We start from the raw sequence: 25,717 nt of genomic DNA on the forward strand, positions 1-25,717 counted from the left end.
TGGCTCCATGATGTCAAGGAAAGGGGTGGACAGAAGAGGTGACAGAGAGCAGGCACCACTGGAACTGTGAATAGTTTTGCATAGTGGGAGTGGGGTACCTGTGGGAAGGCTGGGGTAGGGAAGTGAGCACAGGGACAGGAGAAGTGAAAGGGGCATGATTTAGAAAGATCTGGCATTCCATGACAAGGAATTTGGAATTGATCCTTAAGGTGATCAGGAATCATTGATGACAAAAGTAACTCCTCAGATTTATTTTTTTTTTAAAGATTTTATTTATTTATTTGTTAGAAAGAGAGAGAGAGAGAGGGAGCGAGCATGAGCACAGGCAGACAGAGTGGTAGGTAGAGGCAGAGGGAGAAGCAGGCTCCCCGCTGAGCAAGGAGCCCGATGTGGGACTCAATCCCAGGACGCTGGGATCATGACCTGAGCTGAAGGCAGCCGCTTAACCAACTGAGCCACCCAGGCGTCCCACTCCTCAGATTTATATTTAACAACCTAAGGAATGTTGAACATGGTGCCTTCTGACTGTATCTTAAAAACTCAGCCAGTGAGATTCAGAAGAAAAAAGTCAATGAACATAAGACTAAAAACTAAAGAAATGTTGACTCCTAAAATAATTCTCTTTTTGATTTACTTTGTGATTGGCCATCAATATCCTTATATATAAAATAGTGCCATCAACATTTAATCACCTGATTAGGGAATAGTTAAAAATATAAATTATTTCCTTAAAAATGAATGGTTAGGGATGCCTGGGTGGCTCAGTGGGTTGAGTGCCTGCCTTCAGCTCAGGTCATGATCTCAGGGTCCCGGAACTGAGTCCTGTGTCAGGCTCCTTGTTCAGTGGGGAGCCTGCTTCTCCCTCTGCCTGCCACTACTTCTGCTTGTGCTCTCTCTCTCTGATAATTAAATAAATATATATATATATATTTTAAAGAATTTGTCTTCACTGCCATCAACTATTCTGACCATCAACCCCATCCTTTAGCCTATTAGGCAAAGGAAGCACACTGCACACTATGTTTGACTTCATATTATTATATTAGAAATAAAAGGCAGTTATTTTTCTGTAACCATTCATGTGAAAAGTGCTTATATCTTTCCAGCTGTGAATTACTCCAATACCACCCACAATTCTGGGTTTGGGGCAGGTGTTCAATAAACATCTGAGAAACTGAGTAACCAATGAAGAAAATGTAAATCTATTGTGAAAGCTGTCATCAGGAACATAATGTGACAGAAAGGGGGGCACGGAGGTGGGGGGCCCATTTGCTCCCACGTCTCTTGTTCATATTGCTGCTAGCAATGGCTGAGTATGGGTCTGAACCTCCAATGTCATCCATTTTCTGGACTAGCTGATTGGGCAGGTGAGTTGTTACACATCTGTTAGCCAATTCCTACTTCTATGGCCAAGATGCCATGATACTTTTTTTTTTTTTGATTAACACATAATGTATTAATTGCCCCAGGGGTACAGGTCTGTGATTCATCAGTCCTACACAATTCACAGCACTCACCATAGCACATACCCTCCCCAATGTCCATAACCCAGCCACCCTATCCCTCCGTGCCACAACCCCAGCAACCCTCAGTTTGTTTCCTGAGATTAAGAGTCTCTTATGGTTTGTCTCCCTCTCTGGTTTCATCTTGTTTCATTTTTCCCTCCCTTCCCCTATGATCCTCTGTCTTGTTTCTCAAATTCCTCCTATCAGTGAGATCATATGATAATTGTCTTTTTCTGACTGACTTACTTCGCTAAGCATAATACCCTCTAGTTCCATCCACATCAGTGCAAACAGTAAGATTTCATTTTTGATGGCTGCATAGTATTCCATTGTGTGTGTGTGTGTGTGTGTGTGTGTGTGTGTGTGTGTACCACATCTTCTTTATCCATTCAGCCATGATACTTCTTTCTAATGGGGGCATTTGCACCTTTGGTTTCAGGAGTCATCAAATAACTCAGGCATTGACCAAGCAGAGGATCTCATTTCGTTTGTCCAAATGATACGTTCAAGAATGGGAAAGTTACCCAATTACAGTTAAGGAGTCATTAAAGGGCTCTGTGAAAGAGATTCTCTCTTCTACTCAATCCAAAGTGTTGAGCATGAAAGACCAAGAGTAACTACTGCCAGATTGTGACCTCAGTAGGAGAGACTCTGTATGAGATACAAGGCAATATGCATCTGAGAGACATGTTGAGAGACAATAGGTCCTGGTGGCATCATTTGTGCCCTATGCATTAGGCTGTGTTGAGGCCAATATTTGCCCCCAATTTTTCTAAGTGAGTCAATTAACTCTTTTGTGCTTAAGCATTTTTCCCCTCCTCATCCCTAGAAACAAAAACAGACCTATAAAGCCTTAATCCATTTCTGTAGTTCCACACATTTTCCAGATTCAAGGGTCAATTTGACTCCTGAGCAGAGAAAGTCAGTATTCAAAAACCTAACCTGATATCCCACAGTTAAGTCAGCCATCTTGCAAGTTCGGACCCTATCCATTTGTAACAAACCCTGTGCTTCTGTAGCCATTCCACTCACTAGGTTTCTGTCCTACCCTTCTTAGAGTTCCTCACAGCGTCTAACTATTGGGACCATGGCTTACAGCCAGACTTCTCTGATACCAGGCTTTGACTTTATTTTGAGTATTTCCTCTCCTGGTGAATTTAATTGGGCCTGATTGGACTGGGCCAGTACTGATGTGATGAGCTGTGAGGCCTCCCTGGGAGGCTGGCTGCTCCCTGCCTTTCAGCTTTAGAAGTCTGAGTGTGTGTTTAGTCAGGCCAGACAGAATTGTTTGGATCCACTGATGCTAACTCACACCAAGGGATTTCCAAAAGCCCAGTGCATAATCAGGCATGCAAGTTTACTCGTCTACAGTGAGGGTCTTTCCTAGGTCAGACTCTTTCACATTATCAGGATATCAGGAACGAGATTACTAACCAGAATGCTCACTGATGGGCACAAAATCAGATAAGAGCAGAGAGAGATCCTGAGGGTTATGTCATCCTGCCACGGTGAAACCCGACTCAAATAACAATCCTACCCCATAACCAAATCCCCATCTCTAGTGACTGACTGGAACTTTCCTATCCATCAGATTCAGTCTCTACCCACTGCCTCCAAACACACACACAAAACAGTACTGGGTAATGTGCTAACTGTGCCATAATAATGACCCCCCACTGAGCATCCTCCTTTTTGTTGACATATTCTTCACAGTATGTTTAGGAAGTGGTGTTGTTTAGCAAGGCCAATTGATTTGTTCTATTTCTTTTTATAATTTTATTCTAGCCCTGCTCCCTTGAGGTAGTACTTAAGTTACCTCAATTATAGCATTTGGATATTCTCCAAACCCCTCAGTCTCACCTATACAATTTTTAGGTTGCCCCTACAGACAGCCAGTCTTTTCATCATGCATAGATTTTTGCTAGTTTAATTTGGAGATGACACGTCTTTATCCCTGTCATGGCTAATCAAAGCCCTGGTTCTGAGAGTGGAACACAATCACACAATTCTTCTCAGAGCTTTCCAACAAAGAACTTTGTACCCAGGGTTACTTTATCTACTCTGAGCTTTTAGTCAAGGACAACTTGCAGCTGTCTCCCATTAGAGGAATACATCTCCCATTAGAGGAATACATCTCCAAGCACATTTACCTGTAACTTGCTCAGAAACCATAGATGGCAGCATTGGGGAGTACGACTCATGTTCCTACTAATTTTGAACACAGACTGTGAAAGACCAATGAAAATCGTACTTGCAGCAACTGATATTTTAAACCTTGGTGGTGAGCTAATGTTTGCCAGCAACCATGAAAGAACAGGCTGTCTTAACCAATTCCATCATATTCTTCTTACAACAACTCTAGATGTTCTAGAGAAAAAATAGTAGGCAACCATGAAAGTCTTTTTTTTAACTTTTATTTTTATTTTTTTTTAAGATTTTATTTATTTATTTGTCATAGAGAGAGAAGCAAGAGTGAGCACAGGCAGACAGAGTGGCAGGCAGAGGCAGAGGGAGAAGCAGGCTCGCTGCCAAGCAAGGAGCCCGATGTGGGACTCGATCCCAGGACGCTGGGATCATGACCTGAGCCGAAGGCAGCTGCTTAACCAACTGAGCCACCCAGGCGTCCCGCATGAAAGTCTTTAAAGTGTGATTCTAAGTGAAATGTGTAAAATTTTTTTAAAACTGTAATGTCATTGTTTTTTAATAATGACAGTATATTTTAAAAAATGCAGAAGGAGGAAACTGGACCATTTTCTTATGCCACACACAAAGATATACTCAAAATGGATGAAAGCCCTCCACGTGAGAAAGGAATCCATCAAAATCCTAGAGAAGAACACATGCAGCCACCTCTTTGACATCGGCCACAGCAACTTCTTGCTAGACACACCTCCAAAGGCAAGGGAAACAAAGGCAAAAATGAACTATTGGGCCTTCATTGAGATAAAAAGCTTTTGCACAGCAAAGGAAACAGTTAACGAAACTAAAAGGCAACCTACTGAATGGGAGAACATATTTGCATATGTTTTGTCAGATAAAAGGCTAGTATCCAAAATCTATAAAGAACTTAACAAACTCAACACCCAAAAAATCCAGTCAAGAAATGGGCAGAAGACATGAACAAACATTTCTCCAAAGAAGACATCAAAACCACAATGAGATACCACCTTGCACCCATGAGAATGACTAAAATAGGAAACTGAGGAAAACAGTGTTGGAGAGGATATAGAGAAAGGGGAACATTCTTACAGTGTTAGTGGGAATGCAAACTGGTGCAGCCACTCTGGAAAACAGTATGGAGGTTCCTCAAAAAGTTAAAAATAGAGCTACCTTATGACCCAGCAATTGCACTACCAGGTATTTATCCAAAGCATACAAACAGTGATTTGAAGGGGCACATGCACCCTGATATTTATGGCAGCAATGTCCACAACTGCCAAAGTATGGAAAGAGCCCAGATGTCCATTGACAGATGAATGGATAAAGAAGAAGTTGTGTGTATGTACACACACACACACACACACACAAATATTACTCAGCTATCAAAAAGGATGAAATCTTACCATTTACAACAACATGAATGGAACTGGAGGGTATTATGCTAAGTGAAATAAGTCAGTCAGAGAGAGACAATTATATGATTTCACTCATATGTGGAATTTAATAAACAAAACAGATGAACATAGGGGAAGGGAAGGAAAAAAAATAAGATCAAAATAAGGAGGCAAACCATAAGAGATTGTGAACTCTAGGAAACAAACTGAGGGTTGCTGGAGGAAATAGGTGGGGATGGGGTAACTGGATGATGGGCATTAAGGAGGGCATGTGATATAATGAGCATTGGGTGTTATATGCAACTGATGAATCACTAAATTCAATCTCTGAAACTAATAAAACTAGATAACTAATAAAAGCCAAATAAAAGTATAATGTCATTATTAAAAAGCAAAACAAAACTTCAACACACTCAATTTTTCTATTTTCCTCTCACATATGTCATCTGGAAATCTTTCAAATGACAGGAGGAGTAAAACATTAAGCAAAGAGCACATCGCTTGTTTGAACACCAAGGAATTACTACCAAAAGCTTTCAATCTCTAACTAGCGTCTAGACCATTTCTAATGTATCAAGAAGCCATAGGCACTGATAACAGAAACGGGATATGAGCAAGGGCCTGGGAGGCCAAGAAGAGGCTAGAAAGACACAGGTCCCATGGACCTAGCAGGTACCATTCAATCTCCTTCTAATGGCTGAGTTTCACGCTCTAGTAGATCTCAGGCCCATGAATTTGTTATCTTTAAGATTATTTAGATCACAGAAATGCTAATGGTACACATGCAGAGAAAACCCAATGATCACTTGTACAAACAAACCACATTAATAGCAGCTGTTACTGCTGAAGCTTACAATGGCCCTTGGCCCTCGGTGCAGATGTGAGTTTGTTGGTATGTGTATCATCTTACCTACAACTCAGTGCCCAGTACTCGGGGAACACACTCAGTGAGGTACAGGGTAGATATAAAGACTTGCTCATGGGGACGGTTATTTTTAGCTATAGAAGCAGAACAAAAGGTCTTTGTTCTACGGATGCCAAGAATTATATTTCTTAACTAGATTAGCACCAATTTGAGCTTTTGGTGGAGGTTTTCCTTTTGAAAGCATGCGCTTTGGGAACATTTCCTGGAGTTCCAGAATTGAAAAGAATAAAGTGAAGTAAAAGAGATATCTGTCTGAGATGATAGCAACTAAAAAGCTCTTTGGCTCTTGGACTTTGAATTCAACTAAAAACCATAAAAGAGTAATCTCAAGAAATATTAAGTGTCATTTATTAAAATCACTGTTTTATGGCTTTTCACCCTGCATCACTGATCAGATAATCAAATAAGCAAATTTTGGATTTTTATATAAATTGCTTGGTTCTTAGCAGCATAGGCATATATAATATCTAAATGGCACATACACCTAAATTTTCCCACTGGATTTTCAGACAGGTAATAAAAGAGTGGGTCTCAGTAACCTGGGAGGTTGTGTCCCAGTCTCCTCCCATTTTTTTTTTTTTTTTTTTTTTTTGCCATGGGCTTGTGTGGCATTAACTGACGAGAAAGTACTGGGATTCATTCTAGAGAGAAACATAGCTGTTCTGCAGAATCCAGAGGGCAGCCACATCTCCTGATCTATTCAATCATTCATTCATTCATTCATTCATTCAATAAATATTATTTGGAGCACTTACTATGTGCTATTTTCTATTCTAGGTGCTAGGATCATCAGTAAAACAGAGCTTCTCTTTTGGGGAGGGGGAGACAAGCAATGAACAATGGCTAAAATAAATACCTAGACGAATAGCTTGTTAGAAAGCACTGAGTGCTATTTTAGAGTATGCCAACCAGAATCAGTACTCATGCAGCATTTCCTGCGTCCCAAATATTTTATGTCTATTATCTAATGACATTGTAATCCTCACAAAAACTCATGAGGCAGCTGCAGCATTTTACAGATGAGGAAAGCAAGGCACCGAAAGGTAGAACTGCCCAAGATCACGCTGCAAGTAAATGGTAGAGTTGCGATTGCCTACTGAATAAACTTCTCGGTCAAGGTCACCAGTTCTGCCTCCAGGAGCTACAAAGGAAATGCTCTCAAAAATGTCCAAGGCACTTCGCATGCAATACCAGCCAGCAACAGACTGTGAATCTTATACATCATTAACTGAAGAGGAAATTAGAAAATTAAAATGTGGAATCAAGGCGAAGGGATGGTTGGTCCATCTACAGAAAAAAAGAAAAATAAATACTTTCTGAGATCCAACTGTGAACATGAGGACTATTGTGATTCTTCTCTCCTGCCCCCAGACAACCCCCTTTAGCTATCTATCCCCTTCTTCATACAGTCATCACCAACACGAACAGAAACGGAGAAAGAGAGGAGATGCTGAGCTTACTTGGCAACAGCTCTGTAAGCAGTTTGGTTGGTAAAGATGCTCTAACCACCTTAGCTAATAAAACCAGGCACTGACTCTCAACCTCATCAGGGTTGGCCTGTCAGTTCAAGCTAGAATTTCATTCTAGGACCTCAGCTCTGTCAATAATTACAGCCTCCTTACAATTTTTTTTTACTTACTTTACTTACTCCTTTTTATTTTCTTCAACCCTCCCCAGGTTTGAATGGATCCTAGAATGCAATGGGCCTTACAGGGAGTATCTTCCCTTTCAGAATTTTTTAGAAACAAAGAAATAGGCATTGGCCAACTCCACAGAGCAACCTGGTTGGAGGAAGCTATGGTAGGAAATATGTACTTCTGGAGAGTGGCTAGACCACAAATGGAGATTGCTTTTCTAATAAAGGATGGTTCTCACCAGCAGCATGTGGAGTTATGCCCATTTTACAGAAGACAGAACTGAAAGATAAAATAACTTGCCAAGCTCTCATTTATAGAAGACCAAGAACATTGGACTTAAAGGCCCTTAAGCTCCAAATCTCTTTGCTATTCTACCTCTCGCATCTCCTGCAGGAGTTAGAATTTTAGACCAGAAAGGAAGCAAAGAGATCATCTGGTTCATCCTCTGTTTTATCAAGGACAGGTTGTGGGACTTGCTTAGGGACATGGGGTAGGCAAAAGAAACCAGAACTCACAGGTGCATGTCACACAGGTACTGATTCTGTACAGAAGAATGTATAGAAGGCAAATACTGAAATTTTAAAAACTACTTTAAGGTAAACGTACCAAGTTCATTAACATAGGGGCCAAGAAAAGAGAGAACAAAATATATAATTACTAATTAAAAGTGGAAAAGGAAGGAGTCATCTGAAGTAGGTTAAAAAAGCAATGTGGGGGAAAAAAAGAAGGTTCTGTGTGTGGGAACATATTTAGCCTGAAATGATAGTGAAATGGCCAGGAGAAAAAATATCGAGTTAAAATGGCCAAGGATGTGGGAAGAACGGGTAGGTCTGTGCCTCATAGTGTGATTCTGGCATTGCTTATCTGGAAGAGGTAGATAGCTAGAGAAGGAATCACTCTTTCTTTGTTGTTTTGTTACTTTTTGGTTTTTGTGTAAGCTCAAAATGCTAAGTGGTTGGCTTTAAAGTTGATCTACTGTTTTATTTTACTGAAAAAACAGAGCAGAATATGAGTCATCTGGATTTCTACATGGTTCCCACAAGATCTTAAATTACATGTAGTACAAAATTGTGTTTTCGATATTTACCACAGGCCTTTTCCCTTAAAACTTTCCCTTAAAATTTGATCAAAGCTACACAGCAAAGCTGGAACCACAGCCTTGCCTTTGGATCCTAGGGCTAACTTTCTGGAACCACATCCCCAGGGGTGGCCTGCACAAATCACTGAACTTGGCCGAAAAGCAAGTTTGCCTTTAGGGCTCCCTGCCTTCCATTTTAATACCTTTTGCTTCCTTGGAGGGTGCACAATGAACAGCCTGTGCCCACACTGGCCCTTCAGGCTGGAGTCACCCCTTTCTGTGACTCACTTGTCCCTCTCAACCAAGAGGCTTACCTGGAAGCCCTGTCCTCTGTTCCTTCCCAAAATATCTGTGCCTGTGCTTCGGGTCCTGCTCTTGACAACCCTACAAATTCATTTCCTTGGAGTCACTGATCAGCATGAAATTACATTTTTATTTCCCCCCATCTTCAACCCCCCCCCCCTTTTTTTTAAAGATGTTTTATTTATTTGACAGGGAGAGAGATCACAAGTAGAGAAAGAGAGAGAGAGAGAGGAGGAGGCAGGCTCCCTGCCTAGCAGAGAGCCCGATGTGGGACTCGATCCCAGAACCCTGAGATCAGCACCTGAGCTGAAGGCAGAGGCTTAACCCACTGAGCCACCCAGGCAGCCCCAACCCCCCCCCCCTTTTTAAAAATTTATTTTACTGTTATGTTAGTCACCATACAGTACTTCATCAGTGTTTGATGTAGCCCTTCATGATTGTTTGTGTATACCCCTTTTTAAGTAGGAGATATAACGTCTTTGCCCAGAATGAACCATCCCCTTTATGTTTAAAATTGGGGCAGTTTGAAGGGCAGTCTGCTTAAAATTCTTTGATCTTGATCTCAGGGCACAAATCTGGACTTCTGTACAAGATTGGAATCTTCTGTCTGCTTGAAATGTCCTCTTGCTCTACATATCCTACCTGGTGAAATCATTGCTTATGGTTCATAACCCTTTGCAAATGTGGTCTCCACCCAGAAAGACCTCCTGACTCTCTAGAACTATGCTGACACAGGAACCACGACCCATGGGAAGCAACTGAGCACATGAAATGTGACCGCTTTAAAGTAACATGTGCTAAAACACACACCAGATTTATAAGACTTATATACAACAAAAGTATAATATCTCCTTTTATATCATGCATTAAAATAATTTTTTGGATATCCTGGGTTAAGGAAAATATATTATCAAATGGATTTCATCGGTTCTTTTTTTTTAATGTGAAATTTTGAAAATTTGAAATTACAATGTGGCTTATTTTTGTTTTATGTTTCAAATTACAAAATTTGAAAATTTGAAATTACATATGTGGCTTCTGTTTGTAGCTTACGTTCCATTTCTATTGGATAGCACCGCTCTAGAGTCCAAACCAATAGTTTTGAAATCATAGTGGGAGCTGGGGAATATGGATGATTTGTGAATTTCTGTCTGAATGTCTGTGGAAAGGCATTTTGGAGTAAGATAATCTAGGTCTCTGATGAACATCAATAACATATTTAAGATAATCAGTGAAGAATAGAAGTATTAGGTCTTTGCAGCATTAGTCTTTCACTAACTTTGACGAAATCCCCATTTCCTTCCCTCCTATCCCTAACCCTGGGGACAAAGAAAAAACAGTGTGACAGGGTATGTAGAATCTTTCTTTTCAGTAGACCATTGTCTGGTCTAGACAGACAAAATGGAATACGGTCCACTTAAGTATAGACAGCTGTGAAGAGGAAGGTGAGGGGGAGAAGGGGAGGGGAAGTGGAGAGGGGAAGGTGAAGGGGGGTTGGAGTGGAGAGAAAGGAGGAGGGGGAGGAAGAAGAGGAAGAAGGAAAGAAGAAAGGAGGCTAATATTAGATGTCACATACAGTGCTAAACACTTCCACATAATCAGAATTTCCTAAACTGGGCTCAGAAACCATAGTTTTGAGGGGTATTCATAAATGTTGTATTGGGGATAGGGAAGGAAAAGGAAGTTTCCTGGACATATCAGAATCAAAAACACTGTACTAAATAAAATTAATGAGCTTTCTTAATTGCAGGACTCTTCAGAGCCTTTAATATGCTATGAAACATATGATAGCCCAAAAGAGAAAAATTGAATTTAGTGTTTCCAAACTTACTTGACCATTGAATCCTCTTTTGAAAAACACATATCAACAGCACCAACATTTACTGGTTGGTAAAATTTGCCCTAGGCAATGTCATCTCATCTGTATTTTAAGGCAAGAAATTGTGGCTTAGGAAGTTAAGTGACTTCCCTACCATTTCAATGTTATATAATTGGTTTTTGGCTGAGCCCCAATTCCAAATTCATGTTTACACCAGAGGAAGGATTTTTTTTTTAAGTAGGCCCCATGTCCAACTTGGGGCTCAAACTCATGATCCCGAGATCAAATTGCATGTTCTACCAACTGAGGCAGCCGGGCACAGTTAGAACAGGCAAATATTATCATCGTGGAAAATTCACAATACATATAGTGGTACATGTAAAAATGATTAAATCACTTCTCTCCACATATTCTAAGTTCATGGTCCCTCAGTTCAGACCCCACCCCTCCTTGGTCTGCTTGGGTAAAAGAGGTCTTTTTGTTCTGAATTTTCATCATTTGCATCTTGGCATACATTAATCTTAGGCTTAGAAATGCCTGTGTCTTATCTGTCTAAATAGACTGGAGCTTGCTGCAGCATGACTTTGAATTCCCCACAGTGTGTCCTGCAGACAGAAGAGGCTCTCTAGAACCTTGCAGGGCTCAGCTGTTGATGGTTTGTGGGGTCTTCTTCCCAGATCTGAGGGCTAGAGAAACATTAGCTCTTGGTTCAGATACCACTTCACCGACGTTGCAAAGCCGGTGTCGAATAGTGTGATGGTGAACGCTGACATACCTGTAAAATGCAACTCATGATATCAGAAGCAATTTTTGCGTGGGGAGTGTCTTCATCTCTCCCAGAGGGTCTCAGGCTGTGCTCCAGACAGGAGTCCCAGAGCCCCACCAGGGCCTCTGCATGCTTTTCAATGGACTCTGTCTCTCTGATGGCTGTCGTGATTCTCGTGATACAGATTTCAACCAGTGCCTGGTCATTGTTATTGGTCTGGTAATCCTAGTTGAAAGAAAACCTTCATGTTAAATAACAGTCTGGAAAGTTCTCTTCCAAAGGACTGACAACATGCCAGCTAATACACTTAGCAAAGGGGTGTGCCGTACCCGGAGCTAAGGGGTGAGCCCCAGTACAATGAGGGCCTTCTGCCTTGGAGAGGAGAATCTGGTGGACGAGGCGATATGCAAATGTGCTGAAACGGAGCGGGTTCCTGCTGTCACAGACCCACAGCCAGGGAGCAGGGAAGAGTCCAAAGAAGCTTAATTATTCACTTGCCAAGTAGGGTTTAATTTTTAGGCTGTTTCAGTTTCTAAGTCCGTTACAGGTCAGGGTTGACTTTCTTCCTCTGACAGTTCAGTGATTTTTATGAAATGTTTCAAATCACCCTCCAACTTCCCCTCATAAACATTCTTTCTTTCCTACTACACAACAGAATACATCATTTCAGTTCTCTCGTTTTGGTTCAAATAACTACCAAATCCACGTTAGCTTTCCCCCACCAAATTTCCCTTTATTTAATTCTCCCTCAAATATCTAATCGTCTTTATTGAGAGGTAATAGGACCTTCCGAGATCGAAATGTAAAAAATCGGCCCATGATTTTAATTCAGAAAACTGGTCTGTCCGTTGCCTGGCAGACTGACAAAAACGAAAATATAACAGAGCAGTGAAGCAATTTGATCCTTGCTCCCTTGTGTGATGGGAGATGGGAAGTGAGGGGGCTTCTCCGTCCTACTGCGAGCTCCAGCACTGACAATCCGGGTTAGCTATCGTATCTAATGCTGCAGTAAACATCTTATGCACGAAGCCCTCTCCACGCTCAGATTATCCATGGTCAGAGTCTTCAGAAGTGGAAGTTTCTGGGACAAAGAACAGGAACATTTCCAGGGCTCGTGATACATAGTCATACTATTTCCCAGAAAGGTCTTACTGATATATATTCCCATCAGTTGGGTGAAAGCATGTTTTCCCCATTGTGCCTTTGCAAGCACAGAGTATTATTCATTTGTGCTAATAATTTGATCAGTGAAAAACAGTTATCTCATTGCTGTTTTACTTGGAATTTCCTGATCAGAAGTGAGGTTGAGTATTTTCACATGCTTATTGATCATTTGTAATTCTTCCTTTGGGAATTGCCCACTGTATCCTGTGTCAATTTTTTCCTGAGATGAAATGGCAAAATTAGTATTGTAAAAGAACTGGAAAATGAGACAGGCAAACAGAAAAGACAACTCTGAGATAGAAACTGATGTGTATGGAGATCATCAAGCATGTTTTCTTAGCCAGCATACATATGAGTGTTATATAAACATATAGTATGAAATTTTCAGACATTAATCCATCCCCACATTCCTAGAATGAACACCACTTGGTTTGGCAGATTATGTTAGAATATTTTCTTTTACCTTCCCCCTTCGTTGGTGACTGTATACTTGATTTTAATGCAGCAGAATTATTACTTATGCCAGAACAGAATCCTGCTATGCAGTAAATAGGTTCTTATGAAGCCAAGTCATAGAGACAAAACAGAATATGAATGAGAAAAAAATGATTCTAACTTTTCCAAAAAATCTCTGCACCAACAGAAAAGCCAAAGCCGTTCTCAGGATGAAAAATAATGAGAATACTCTTGGGCCAAAATCATTTATCTTTGGCCACAATTGCCCTTGTAAATAGCAGTTACTTTTAATGGCATTATCTTCAAATATCAAGCAGCATCATGTGTAATAAAGAATATTTTGTGTAATATAGAGAATACGTACATACATAAGGATAGATAGAAAAGAGAACCAATACCATTGACAAAAGGAAGCCTATATTCCAAACGACATGAGCCAAGCCTTTGTTATAGCCACCCAATATGACCCAGTAGGTGAGCAAAGTCACGCATTACCCAGCAGCATAAGCTCGCATTCACCAAGGTGATCTCACTAATAATGCTATTACCTAAACATGTAACTTGCTAGCAATAGAGGTCAATGCTGAACCTTAAGGATACCAATCAATCGTTTGGTGCAAGTTATTTACATAAGACCTTTCCCACCTTGGAGGGGGCATCAATTATATTGAGCCGAATTTACGTGTGATCCAGGTTTGGGTTTGACTTCCCTGACCACAGGGCCTAAGCCTGAGCCCCTGTTTGAAGGATCATGGATATTTGGTGTGCTGACACAAGAGCCCACATACATTGCATCAGACTATAGAACCAATTTATAGCAAAGGAGATACAGCAGTGGCCCCTGATCATGGATGTATTAGTCCTATCACATATGATAACCTGTCTTTCCCCTGCCCTGAAACTGCTGGACTAATAGGTCAATGGAACATGTCTTCAAAGAAACAACTCAGCCTGCTATCTTATGAGGATGAGAAAAGATCCTCTAAAAGGCAATATACATACTAAAATAATGACTATTACATGGTATTGAATTCCCTATTGATAGAACACTGAACCTGGGAACTCAGTCACTTTGAGAGCTCCTGTATCAAAAGACTAACATACACATGCATGCACACAAAAGAGTGTCACCAACTTGGCAAAGGTAATTGACCATATCTTCAGAAGGTAGGGCTGCTGTTAAGTAATGGGGGCATCCCTAGGCCCTCCCCTGCCCGAGTTTGTTGGTAAATGGACAAGGGAACCATCACAATCTGAGAGAGGCATGGAGACCAGGGGCTCAGATCCCTGAGGAAAATGTATTGAGTCACCCCACTAGGAAGCAACTTAAATCAGCAGAGGGGCCAGCTGAAGGTGTAGGAATTAGAATAGGTGGTAGAGGAGAGACACTGTATTAGCTTTCTTGTTGCTGTTCTAACTTATTATCACATGCTTACCAGCTCAAGAATTTGTGTTGATACATTTATTTGCCTACAGTTCCAGAGGTCAGAAGTCGAAAACTAGTCTCACTGGGGAAAAGTCAAGGTGTCAGAAGGGCTGGTGCGTCTGGAGGCTCTGAGGAGAGAATACATTTCCACATCTTTTCTAGCCTCTAGAAGTTCACTGCTTTCCTTGGCTCATGACCTCCTTGAGCCTCCATATTCAAAGTGCATCACTCAAATCTCTGCTTCCACCAGCCCACCTCCCTCTTCAAAGAAGGCAATTGACCTTCTTGCTCTTTCATAATTATGTTGGGTCCACCTAGATAATATAGAATAATCTCCCCATCTCAAGATGCTTAATTGTATTATATCTGAAAAATCCCTTTTGCTATATAAAATAAAATTCACAGGTCTTTGAGTGGCCATGATCCAGCCTACCACAGAGTACCAACTGCAATCTTAATAGCAATTGGGATGGTAGAGATTATCCTCTCACTAACATTCTTCTTGTAAATTTTGTTAGGAAAAGCATCTCAGAGAAGCTGTGTCCATACAGAATGAAATTATAGCAGATGGATCTGAATGGTGAGAAGGGTAAACTGTAGTAGATACTATGATCCATTGTCCATAGACCCCTTTAGGACAAAGGCACTTTTTCTCAGCTACCAATCCAGACCCAAGTCTGCCTACAGACACAGTTCCTTCTCAAAGAGAATGACTGCTCTCTGGGGTTTATTCCTCCCTTGAAACAGCCATTTTGGGATCTGTTTTACTAGGAACCTAATTACAACAGAGGTTATATAGATGACTTTGGGAAGCATAATAAACCTTGTCTAAACAACAGTTTAACAATAAATAGCAAAGAGATTTCCATTTGGATGAAATAAGCCTCAGTAAAAGTAGAAGGTACAACTCAGTAAAAAGTACAAGACATACATATGTGTCTTGGTTCATGAACAACAAAATTCCAGTTTCCTGCTAAAAAGAGAAGTGCTTTGATGGAGAATTCTGAAAGCATTCTGGAATGAAGCTGGAGTACACAGGAGAAATTAATGTGTCAGAAAGATTGTTTAACAAAAGGCATATATCCTCATTCTAAGATTTCTAACTACAAGAGTTAAACAGCTGTTTATAAGGATAAATCAGTGCAGACTGGTCACAATGTCAGTGAACATATTAATATATTAGGTGTAGGTGCATCAGTTATGAATGTTGTTATTACTATGAATCTATTGAGCTAAGAATTTCCTGTGATATACCACTTTACTAAGGAAAGATTTTTTTAACTAGAGACAATTTATAAATTTAAATCCCTACATATGACATGGAGAAAAGCATTCTCCAAAAAGGAGGTTTCCTCAAAAAATGGTTGAAAACCCAAAAAGCTGTTAACTGCTTCAACAAATATTCAAAAAGACAAAGGAAATTAAAAAAAAAATGAATGAGGGCGCCTGGGTGGCTCAGTGGGTTAAGCCGCTGCCTTCGGCTCAGGTCATGATCTCAGGGTCCTGGGATCAAGTCCCGCATCGGGTTCTCTGCTCGGCGGAGATCCTGCTTCCCTCTCTCTCTCTCTGCCTGCCTCTCCATCTACTTGTGATCTCTCTCTGTCAAATAAATAAATAAAATCTTAAAAAAAAAAATGAATGATGTGATTGACCAGTCTAAAGATTTTTGCCAGGGGATCAGCTTTGCAATTAGGGTTTTCCTAACTCACATTCCACCCTGATCTTATAAAATATATATGTCTGCATACATATGTGTCCATGTTCAAGTTCAACCTTGAATCATTACCTGTGCATATTAAAATCAGTAACTTCTGAGAACTAGATCTATTTAATATCAAACCTATCAAAGTGGGTTTAGAGATTCATACTCATAGTAACCTGGTCATTGTTAAAGTTTAAGTAACTTACCCTAAAGCAGTGGGGAGACCAAATTATAAGGTGGGAAAATAAAAAATCCACACATTGTGCTCCTCCAAGTCTAGTTACTGGGAAGGGTCACCCCCACCCAGCCACAGATACCACTCCTCCACATCAATATCCATAAACCATAAACCACTCACACTTCATATGCTCTAAACAGTCTTCAGGGGATGGCCCACTGGAAAAAGGGATTATGGAACATCTGAAATAAAGTACTTAGTGATAGGACTGACATAGGAGTAGAAGTTGGAAGAGAAGAAGGAAAACATCTTGAGGACCATTTCTCCTTCCCTTCTGTGAGAGACAGCATAGTATAGCAGTTAAAACTATGGACTCTTGTCTGTGCACAGAGCCATATTCTGCTCTTACCAGCTCTGCAATCTTGAGCAACCACTTATCTCTCTGTACCTCAGTAGCCTAGTCCTTAAAATCAGCATATTATGGGGGAGGAGTCAAGATGGCAGAGAAGTAGCAGGCTGAGAGGACATCAGGTAGCAGGATATCAGCTAGATAGCTTATCAAACCATTCTGGACACCTACAAATACAACAGGAGATCAAAGAGAAAAAGAGAAGAAATTCTAGAAACAGAAAATCGGCCACTTTCTGACAGGTAGGACTGGCAGAGAAGTGAACCCAAAGTGATGGGAAGATAGACCTTGGGGGGGAGGGGCCAGCTCCCAGCAAGCAGTGGAGCAATGGAGCACAAAATCAGAACTTTTAAAAGTCTGCTCCACTGAGGGACATCACTCCAGAGGTTAAGCTGGGGTGAAGCCCAAGTGGGGACAGCGTGGCCTCAGGTCTTGCAGGGTCATAGAAGGATCGGGGATGTCTGAGTATAGTAGAGCTCACAGGTATTGGAGCGGGGAAGCTGGCTACAGTGACAGAGCCAAGGAATGAGCTCTCAGCTTGGGGTTACCTTGAACCATGATCTGTGGCACAGGCCACTGCTCTGTGAACGGGGACCCTACAAGATCTGGGGAGAGCCCCCTGGAAGAGCTCAGGGATCTGTGGGGTTCAGAGACTCCAGGCGGGGCTGTGGGCCAGAGACAGAGATGCTTGGGCACAGGCTGCATGAGCTGGGAGCGCAGCAGAGGCCAGGGAGATGGGAGTGATTGAGCGCTTTTCTCTGAGGGTGCACTGAGGAGTGGGGCCCTGAGCTCTCGGGTCCTCCGGGCCAGAGATTGGGAGGCCGCCACTTTTATTCCCATCCTCCAGAACTCTATGGAAAGCATTCAGGGAACAAAAGCTCCCAAAAGCAAACCGGAGCGGATTGCTTAGCCTAGCACCTGGTAAGGGTGGTGCAATTCTGCCTTGGGGAAAGACACTTGAGAATCACTACAACAGGCCCCTCCCCCAAAAGATCAACAAGAAATCCAGCCAAGACCAAGTTCACTTACCAAGGAGAACAGCAGAATTCCAGAGGAGGAGAAAGCCAAGCATGGAATTCATGGTGTTCTCCCCATGGTTCTTTAGTTTTGCAAAGTTGATTAATATTTTTTAATTTTTTTTCTTCTGCTAATTTTTTTTAACTTTTACCCTTTCCTCTTTTAAACATTTTTAAACTAGTTTATCCTAACAATACCTTTCATTAAAAAAAATCTTTTATGAACTTCATTATTATAGTCATATTTATCCTTCATTTTATCTAACTTTATTTTTTGTATACACATAAGGTTTTTTGTTCTAAAACATTTTGGGGTACAACTTCTTCTAATAGATCAAAATACACCTTAAATCTGGCACAGGGCTTTGTTCTAGTCTCCAGCCTGAGCAAATTCTCTTCATTTTCTTTTTCTTTATTCTCCCAACCAACTTATCTTATCAACTCTCTTTTTAGAAGTTAAAAAAAATTTTTTTTCAGCTTTATAGTCATATTCCATCCCTGCATCATGTTTACCCTTATATATGTTTTTCATTTTTTAAAATTTTGGGAGATAGTTTCTTCTGAGATCAAAATACTCCCAATATTAAGTGGGTGACACTGTTCTAGTCACCAGTCTAATATATATATATATTTTTTACATTTTTTCTTTTTTAAATTTTTTTTTCTGAACTTCTTTTTACCCCCATTCTTCCCCCTCACGATTTGGGGTCTCCTAATTTGGTTAAAGCACATTATCCTGGGGTCTTTGCCACCCTTTCAGTATTTTATTCGCACCTTCATATATTCTTATCTGGATAAAATGACAAGGCAAAAAAACTCACCACAAAAAAAAAAAAAAAGAAAAGAAAAGAAAAGAAAAAGAGGCAGTACTGAAGGCTAGGGACCTAATCAATATGGACATTGGTAATATGTCAGATCTAGAGTTCAGAATGACAATTCTCAAGGTGCTAGCTGGGCTCGAAAAAGGCATGGAAGATATTAGAGAAGCCCTGTCTGGAGAAATAAAAGCCCTTTCTGGAGAAATAAGAGAACAAAAATCTAACCAAGTTGAAATCAAAAAAGCTTTTAATGAGGTGCAATAAAAAAATGGAGGTTCTTACTGCTAGGATAAATGAGGCGGAAGAGAGAATTAGTGATACAGAAGACCAAATGACAGAGAATAAAGAAGCTGAGCAAAAGAGAGACAAACAAATACTGGACCATGAGGGGAGAATTCAAGAGATAAGTGACACCATAAGATGAAACAACATTAGAATAATTGGGATTCCAGAAGAAGAAGAAAGAGAGAGGGGAGCAAAAGGTATATTGGAGAGAATTATTGTAGGCAATTTCCCTAATATGGCAAAGGGAACAGGCATCAAAATCCAGGAGGTACAAAGAACCCCCTTCAAAATCAATAAGAATAGGTCCACACCCCATCATTCAATAGTAAAATTTACAAGTCTTAGCAACAAAGAGAAAATCCTGAAAGAAGCCCGGGACAAGAAGTCTGTAACATACAATGGTAAAAATATTAGATTGGCAGCAGACTTATCCACAGAGACTTGGCAGGCCAGAAAGAACTGGCATGATATAGTGAGAGCACTAAACAAGAAAAACATGCAGCCAAGAATACTATACCCAGCTAGGCTATCATTGAAAATAGAAAGAGATAAAAAAGCTTCCAGGACAAACAAAAACTGAAAGAATTTGTAAACACCAAACCAGCTCTACAGGAAATATTGAAAGGGGTCCTCTAAGCAAAGAGAGACCCTAAAAGTAGTAGATCAGAAAGGAACAGAGACAGTATACAGTAATAGTCATCTTACAGGCAATACAATGGCACTAAATTCATATCTCTCAATAGTTACCCTGAATATAAATGGGCTAAATGCCCCAATCAAAAGACACAGGGTATCAGAATGGATAAGAAAACAAAACCCATCAATATGCTGTCTACAAGAAACTCATTTTAGACCCAAAGACACCTCCAGATTTAAAGTGAGGGGGTGGAAACAATTTACCATGCTAATGGACATCAAAAGAAAGCTGGGGTGGCAATCCTTATATCAGATCAATTAGATTTTAAGCCAAAGACTGTAATAAGACATGAGGAAGGACACTATATCATACTCAAAGGGTCTGTACAACAAGAAGATCTAACAATTTTAAATATCTATGCCCCTAACTTCAGTGCAGCCAACTATATAAACCAATTAATAACAAAATCAAAGAAACACATCGACAATAATACAATAATAGTAGGGGACTTTAACACGCCTCTCACTGAAATGGACAGATCATCCAAGCAAAAGACCAACAAGGAAATAAATCCCTTAAATGACACACTGGACCAGATGGACATCACAGATATATTCAGAACATTCCATCCCAAAGCAACAGAATACACATTCTTCTCTAGTGCACATGGAACATTCTCCAGAATAGATCACATCCTGGGTCATAAATCAGGTCTCAACTGGTATCAAAAGATTGGGATCATTCCCTGCATATTTTCAGACCACAATGCTCTGAGGCTAGAACTCAATCACAGGAGGAAATTTGGAAAGAACCCAAATACATGGAGACTAAACAGCGTCCTTCTAAAGAATGAATGGGTCAACCAAGAAATTAAAGAAGAATTGAAAAAATTCATGGAAACAAATGATAATGAAAACACAATGGTTCAAAATCTGTGGGACACAACAAAGGCAGTCCTGAGAGGAAAATATATAGTGATACAAGCCTTTCTCAAGAAACAAGAAAGGTCTCAGATACACAACCTAACCCTAACCCTACACCTAAAGGAGCTGGAGAAAGAACAACACAGAAAGCCTAAACCCAGCAGGAGAATAGAAATCATAAAGATCAGAGCAGAAATCAATGAAATAGAACCCTCCCCCCCCACAAAAAAAAAAAACAGAAAAAAAAAATCAACAAAACTAGGAGCTGGTTCTTTGAAAGAATTAGTAAGATTAATAAACCCCTGGCCAGGCTTATCAAAAAGAAAAGAGAAAGGACCCAAATAAATAAACTCATGAATGAAAGAGGAGAGATCATAACCAACACCAAAGAAATACAAACAATTATAAGAACATACTATGAGCAATTCTATGCCAACAAATTCGACAATCTGGAAGAAATGGATATATTTCTAGAGACATATAAACTACCACAACTGAACCAGGAAGAAATAGAAAACCTGAACAGACCATAACCAGTAAGGAGATTGAAACAGTCATCAAAAATCTCCAAACAAACAAGAGCCTGGGGTCAGACAGCTTCTCAGGGGAATTCTACCAAACATTTAAAGAAGAATTAATTCCTATTCTCCTGAAACTGTTCCAAAAAATAGAAATGGAAGGAAAACTTCCAAACTCATTTGATGAGGCCAGCATCACCTTGATCCCAAAACCAGACAAGGATCCCATCAAAAAAGAGAATTACAGACCAATATCCTTGATGAACACAGATGCGAAATTCTCACCAAAATACTAGCCAATAGGATCCAAAAGTACATTAAAGGGATTATTCACCATGACCAAGTGGGATTTATTCCAGGGATGCAAGGTTGGTTCAACATCCACAAATCAATCAATGTGATACAATACATTAATAAAAGAAAGAACAAGAACCATATGATACTCTCAATAGATGCTAAAAAAGCATTTGACAAAGTACAGCTTCCCTTCCTGATCAAAACTTTTCAAAGCATAGGGATAGAGGGCACATACCTCAATATTATCAAAGCCATCTATGAAAAACCCACCGCAAATACCATTCTCAATGGAGAAAAACTGAAAGCTTTTCCGCTAAGGTCAGGAACACGGCAGGGATGTTCATTATTACCACTGCTATTCAACATAGTACTAGAAGTTCTAGCCTCAGCAATCAGACAACAAAAGGAAATTAAAGGCATCCAAATCGGCAGAGAAGAAGTCAAACCATCACTCTTTGCAGATGATATGATACTTTATGTGGAAAACCCAAAAGACTCCACTCCAAAACGCTTATTACTCATACAGGAATTCAATAAAGTGTCAGGATATAAAATCAATGCACAGGAATCAGTTGCATTTCTATACACCAACAGAAAGACAGAAGAAAGAGAAATTAAGGAGTCAATCGCATTTATAATTGCACCCAAAACCATAAGATATCTAGGAATAAACCTAACCAAAGAGGCAAAGAATCTCTACTCAGAAAACTATAAAGTATTCATGAAAGAAATTGAGGAAGACACAAAGAAATGGAAAAACATCCCATGCTCATGGATTGGAAGAACAAATATTGTGAAAATGTCTATGCTACCTAAAGCAATCTACACATTTAATGCAATTCCTATCAAAATCCCATCCATTTTTTTTTCAAAGAAATGGAACAAATAATCCTAAAATTCATATGGAACCAAACCAGAAAAGACCGTGAATAGCCAAAGGAATATTGAAAAAGAAAGCCAAAGTTGGTGGCATCACAATTCCTGACTTCAAGCTCTATTACAAAGCTGTCATCATCAAGACAGTATGGTACTGGCACAAAAACAGACCCATAGGTCAATAGAACAGAATAGAGAGCCCAGAAATAGACCCTTAACTCTATGGTCAACTAATATTTAATAAAGCAGGAAAGAATATCCAATGGAAAAAAGACAGTCTCTTCAACAAATACTGCTGGGAAAACTGGACAGCCACATGCAGAAGAATGAAATTGGACAATTTCCTTATGCCACACACAAAAATAGACTCCAAATGGATGAAAGACCTCAATGTGAGACAGGAATCCATCAAAATCCTTGAGGAGAACACAGGCAGCAACCTCTTCGACCTCGGCCACAGCAAAATCTTCCTAGGAACATTGCCAAAGGCAAGGGAAGCAAGGGCAAAAATGAACTATTGAGACTTCATCAAGATCAAAAGCTTTTGCACAGCAAAGGAAACAGTTAACAAAACCAAAAGACAACTAACAGAATGGGAGAAGATATTTGTAAATGGCATATCAGATAAAGGGCTAGTATCCAAAATCTATAAAGAGCTTAGCAAACTCAACACCCAAAGAACAAATAATCCAATCAAGAAATGGGCAGAGGACATGAACAGACATTTCTGCAAAGAAGACATCCAGGTGGCCAACAGACACATGAAAAAGTGCTCCACGTCACTCGGCATCAAGGAAATACAAATCAAAACCACAATGAGATACCACCTCACACCAGTCAGAATGGCTAAAATTGACAAGTCAGGAAATGACAGATGTTAGCAAGGATGTGGAGAAAGGGGTACCCTCTTACACTGTTGGTGGGAATGCAAGCTGGTGCAACCACTCTGGAAAACAGCATGGAGGTTCCTCAAAAAGTTGAAAATAGAGCTACCCTACACCCCAACAATCACACTACTGAATATTTACCCTAAAGATACAAATTAGTGATCCGAAGGGGCACATGCACCTGAATGTTTATAGCAGCAATGTCCACAATAGCCAAACTATGGAAAGAACCTAGATGTCCATCAACAGATGAATGGATGAAGAAGAGATGGTATATATATACAATGGAATACTATGCAGCCATCAAATAAATGAAATCTTGCCATTAGTAACAACGTGGATGGAACTAGGGGGTATTATGCTTAGTGAAATAAGTCAATCAGAGAAAGACAACTATCATATGATCTCCCTGATATGAGGAAGTGGAGATGCAACGTGGGGGGTTTGGGGGTAGGAAAAGAATAAATGAAACAAGATGGGATCAGGAGGGAGACAAACCATAAGAGACACTTAATCTTACAAAACAAACTGAGGGGTTGCTGGGGGGTGGCGGGTAGGGAGAGGGTAGTGGGGTTATGGACATTGGGGAGGGTACGTGCTATGGTGAGTGCTGTGAAGTGTGTAAACCTGGTGATTCACAGACCTGTACCTCTGGGGCTAGTAATACATTATATGTTTATAAAAAAATAAAAAATATATATAAAAAATACTTAAATTGTAGAGAATAAAAAATGATTATCGTTTCTAAAAAAATCAGATTATTAATATCTATCTCCTGCTACTATGGTGAGGATTAAATTAATTAACATAGGGAAAGGATTTACAATAGTGTCTGGCACATGATAAGTGCAGATAAATGTTGTAACATACAGTGAGTTACAAATACTTCCTTATATGTGGTTACAATTTTTTTTTAAGAATTTATTTATTTATTTGACATAGAGAGATCACAAGTAGGCAGAGAGGAAGGCAGAGAGAGAGAGATGAGGACGCAGGCTCCTCACAGAGCAGAGATCCCGATGCGGGATTCGATCCCAGGACCCCAAGATCATGACCTGAGCCAAAGGTAGAGGCTTAACCCACTGAGCCACCCAAGCACTCCTGGTTACGATATTTTTATACATTCATTTCACAATGAAATGGGACCTTGGGATCATGACCTGAGCCAAAGGCAGAGGCTTTAACCCACTGAGCCACCCAGGTGCCCCGCAAATATTATGTTTCTAACCAGCTTGAAATACTTCAATGACTTCCCATTACTCTCAAGATAAAGCCCAAATCTCCTAACATGATTCCTTTGTGATCTGCCCACTGCTTCCCTCACCCTTTCTTATCCAATTCATAATGGACAGCACAAAAATTTCACATACTTACTCTCTTCTTACTGTCACATTCTATACAGAATCCATACTAATAATATATTGATCTGTGTATCATTTTTTATGCTTTCAAGAGCACACATGTATACACACCTTACTTATTCTACCCTTCTAAGATTCTCCAAGGTGGAGACACTAACAACTCCACCAGAAGCACCAATGATCCCAGAGCTGATAATGTCACTGGTGTTTACAGCAAAAGCAAACATAAAATGACTTTGAAGGATGGAACACTCAGCTAAAATCATCTAGTACTCCCATGAGTAAAATTTTATTTAAACCAAACTCAAAAATCCAAACTTATAAAACATTGGAACCAAGCCAATATGAGCACATGGCAGCATGTACAACTTGGGGCATATTAGATAGTCAAAAAGCAGATAACAGAATTATTGACCCCAAATTATATAATTATATGTTCAAAATGATTCATTGTATCAAGGAAAATTCTTATAAACAAAGACTAAATCTCTTTTAAGAGGAAAAGAAAGATGTTAAAACAAAACAAATGAAACTTCTAGAAATGAAAAACTCAGTGAGTGAATGAAATAGTGGATAAGATATAGCTGAAAAAAAGACTCAGTGGATTGGAATATAGAGCTGAGGAAATGAAAATATATTCCATAGATGAAAAAATACAAGAGGTTAAAAGGCATGGAGGTTAAAATCAGAGAATATGAAGGATGTGAGGGCAGTGGTTTTTGTCTGCTTTGTTTAGGATTATATTCCCAATGTCTAGAAGATAATAGGTACTCAAAAAAGTACTTGTGGAATGCATAAATGAGTGGAATGGGTAGAATTTTCAGAAGGAAAAAGGAGATGGAGAAGAGTATTTGATATAATATTTTTTAAATTTCCAAAATTGACAAAAAGCATGAACCTCAAACTCACAAAACACAATGAGGATAGAGTAAGGATATACAAATAAAACCACATTCGGACACATAATCATGAAACCATGGAACACGCCAAAGACAGAGAAATTATTAAAGCATAAAAAAATAGAGTAGGTATAAAGAATGTCAGACTGACAGAGGATTTTTATAACAGCAATGGTAGGAGTTACTGAGAAATAAAAACACTACCCAGCTAGAAATCCAAGTCCATCGCTTCTCCGCCTTTTGACTAAGATCAAGCATAGAAATCCAAGCCCAGGTGA

At 39.9% G+C, this 25,717-nt stretch overlaps 1 protein-coding gene across 8 annotated transcripts in view; it reads right to left on the reverse strand.

Moving 5' to 3' along the window:
* Positions 1 to 25,717, reverse strand: part of VEPH1 (ventricular zone expressed PH domain containing 1) — a 254,978-nt gene that overhangs the window by 210,096 nt on the left and 19,165 nt on the right. For all 8 annotated transcript variants that reach the window (XR_007127157.1, XM_047728863.1, XM_047728862.1 and 5 more), the window contains exon 3: positions 11,597 to 11,812. Coding sequence is in view for 7 of the 8 variants with exons in the window: in XM_047728863.1 (XP_047584819.1) it covers positions 11,597 to 11,812 (216 nt within the window). In the remaining variant the exon portion in view is untranslated. The remainder of the gene's footprint in view (positions 1 to 11,596; positions 11,813 to 25,717) is intronic.

Source organism: Lutra lutra, chromosome 1 (genome assembly GCF_902655055.1).
Source record: "Lutra lutra chromosome 1, mLutLut1.2, whole genome shotgun sequence".
In the NCBI taxonomy this organism is placed as follows: Eukaryota; Metazoa; Chordata; class Mammalia; order Carnivora; family Mustelidae; genus Lutra; species Lutra lutra.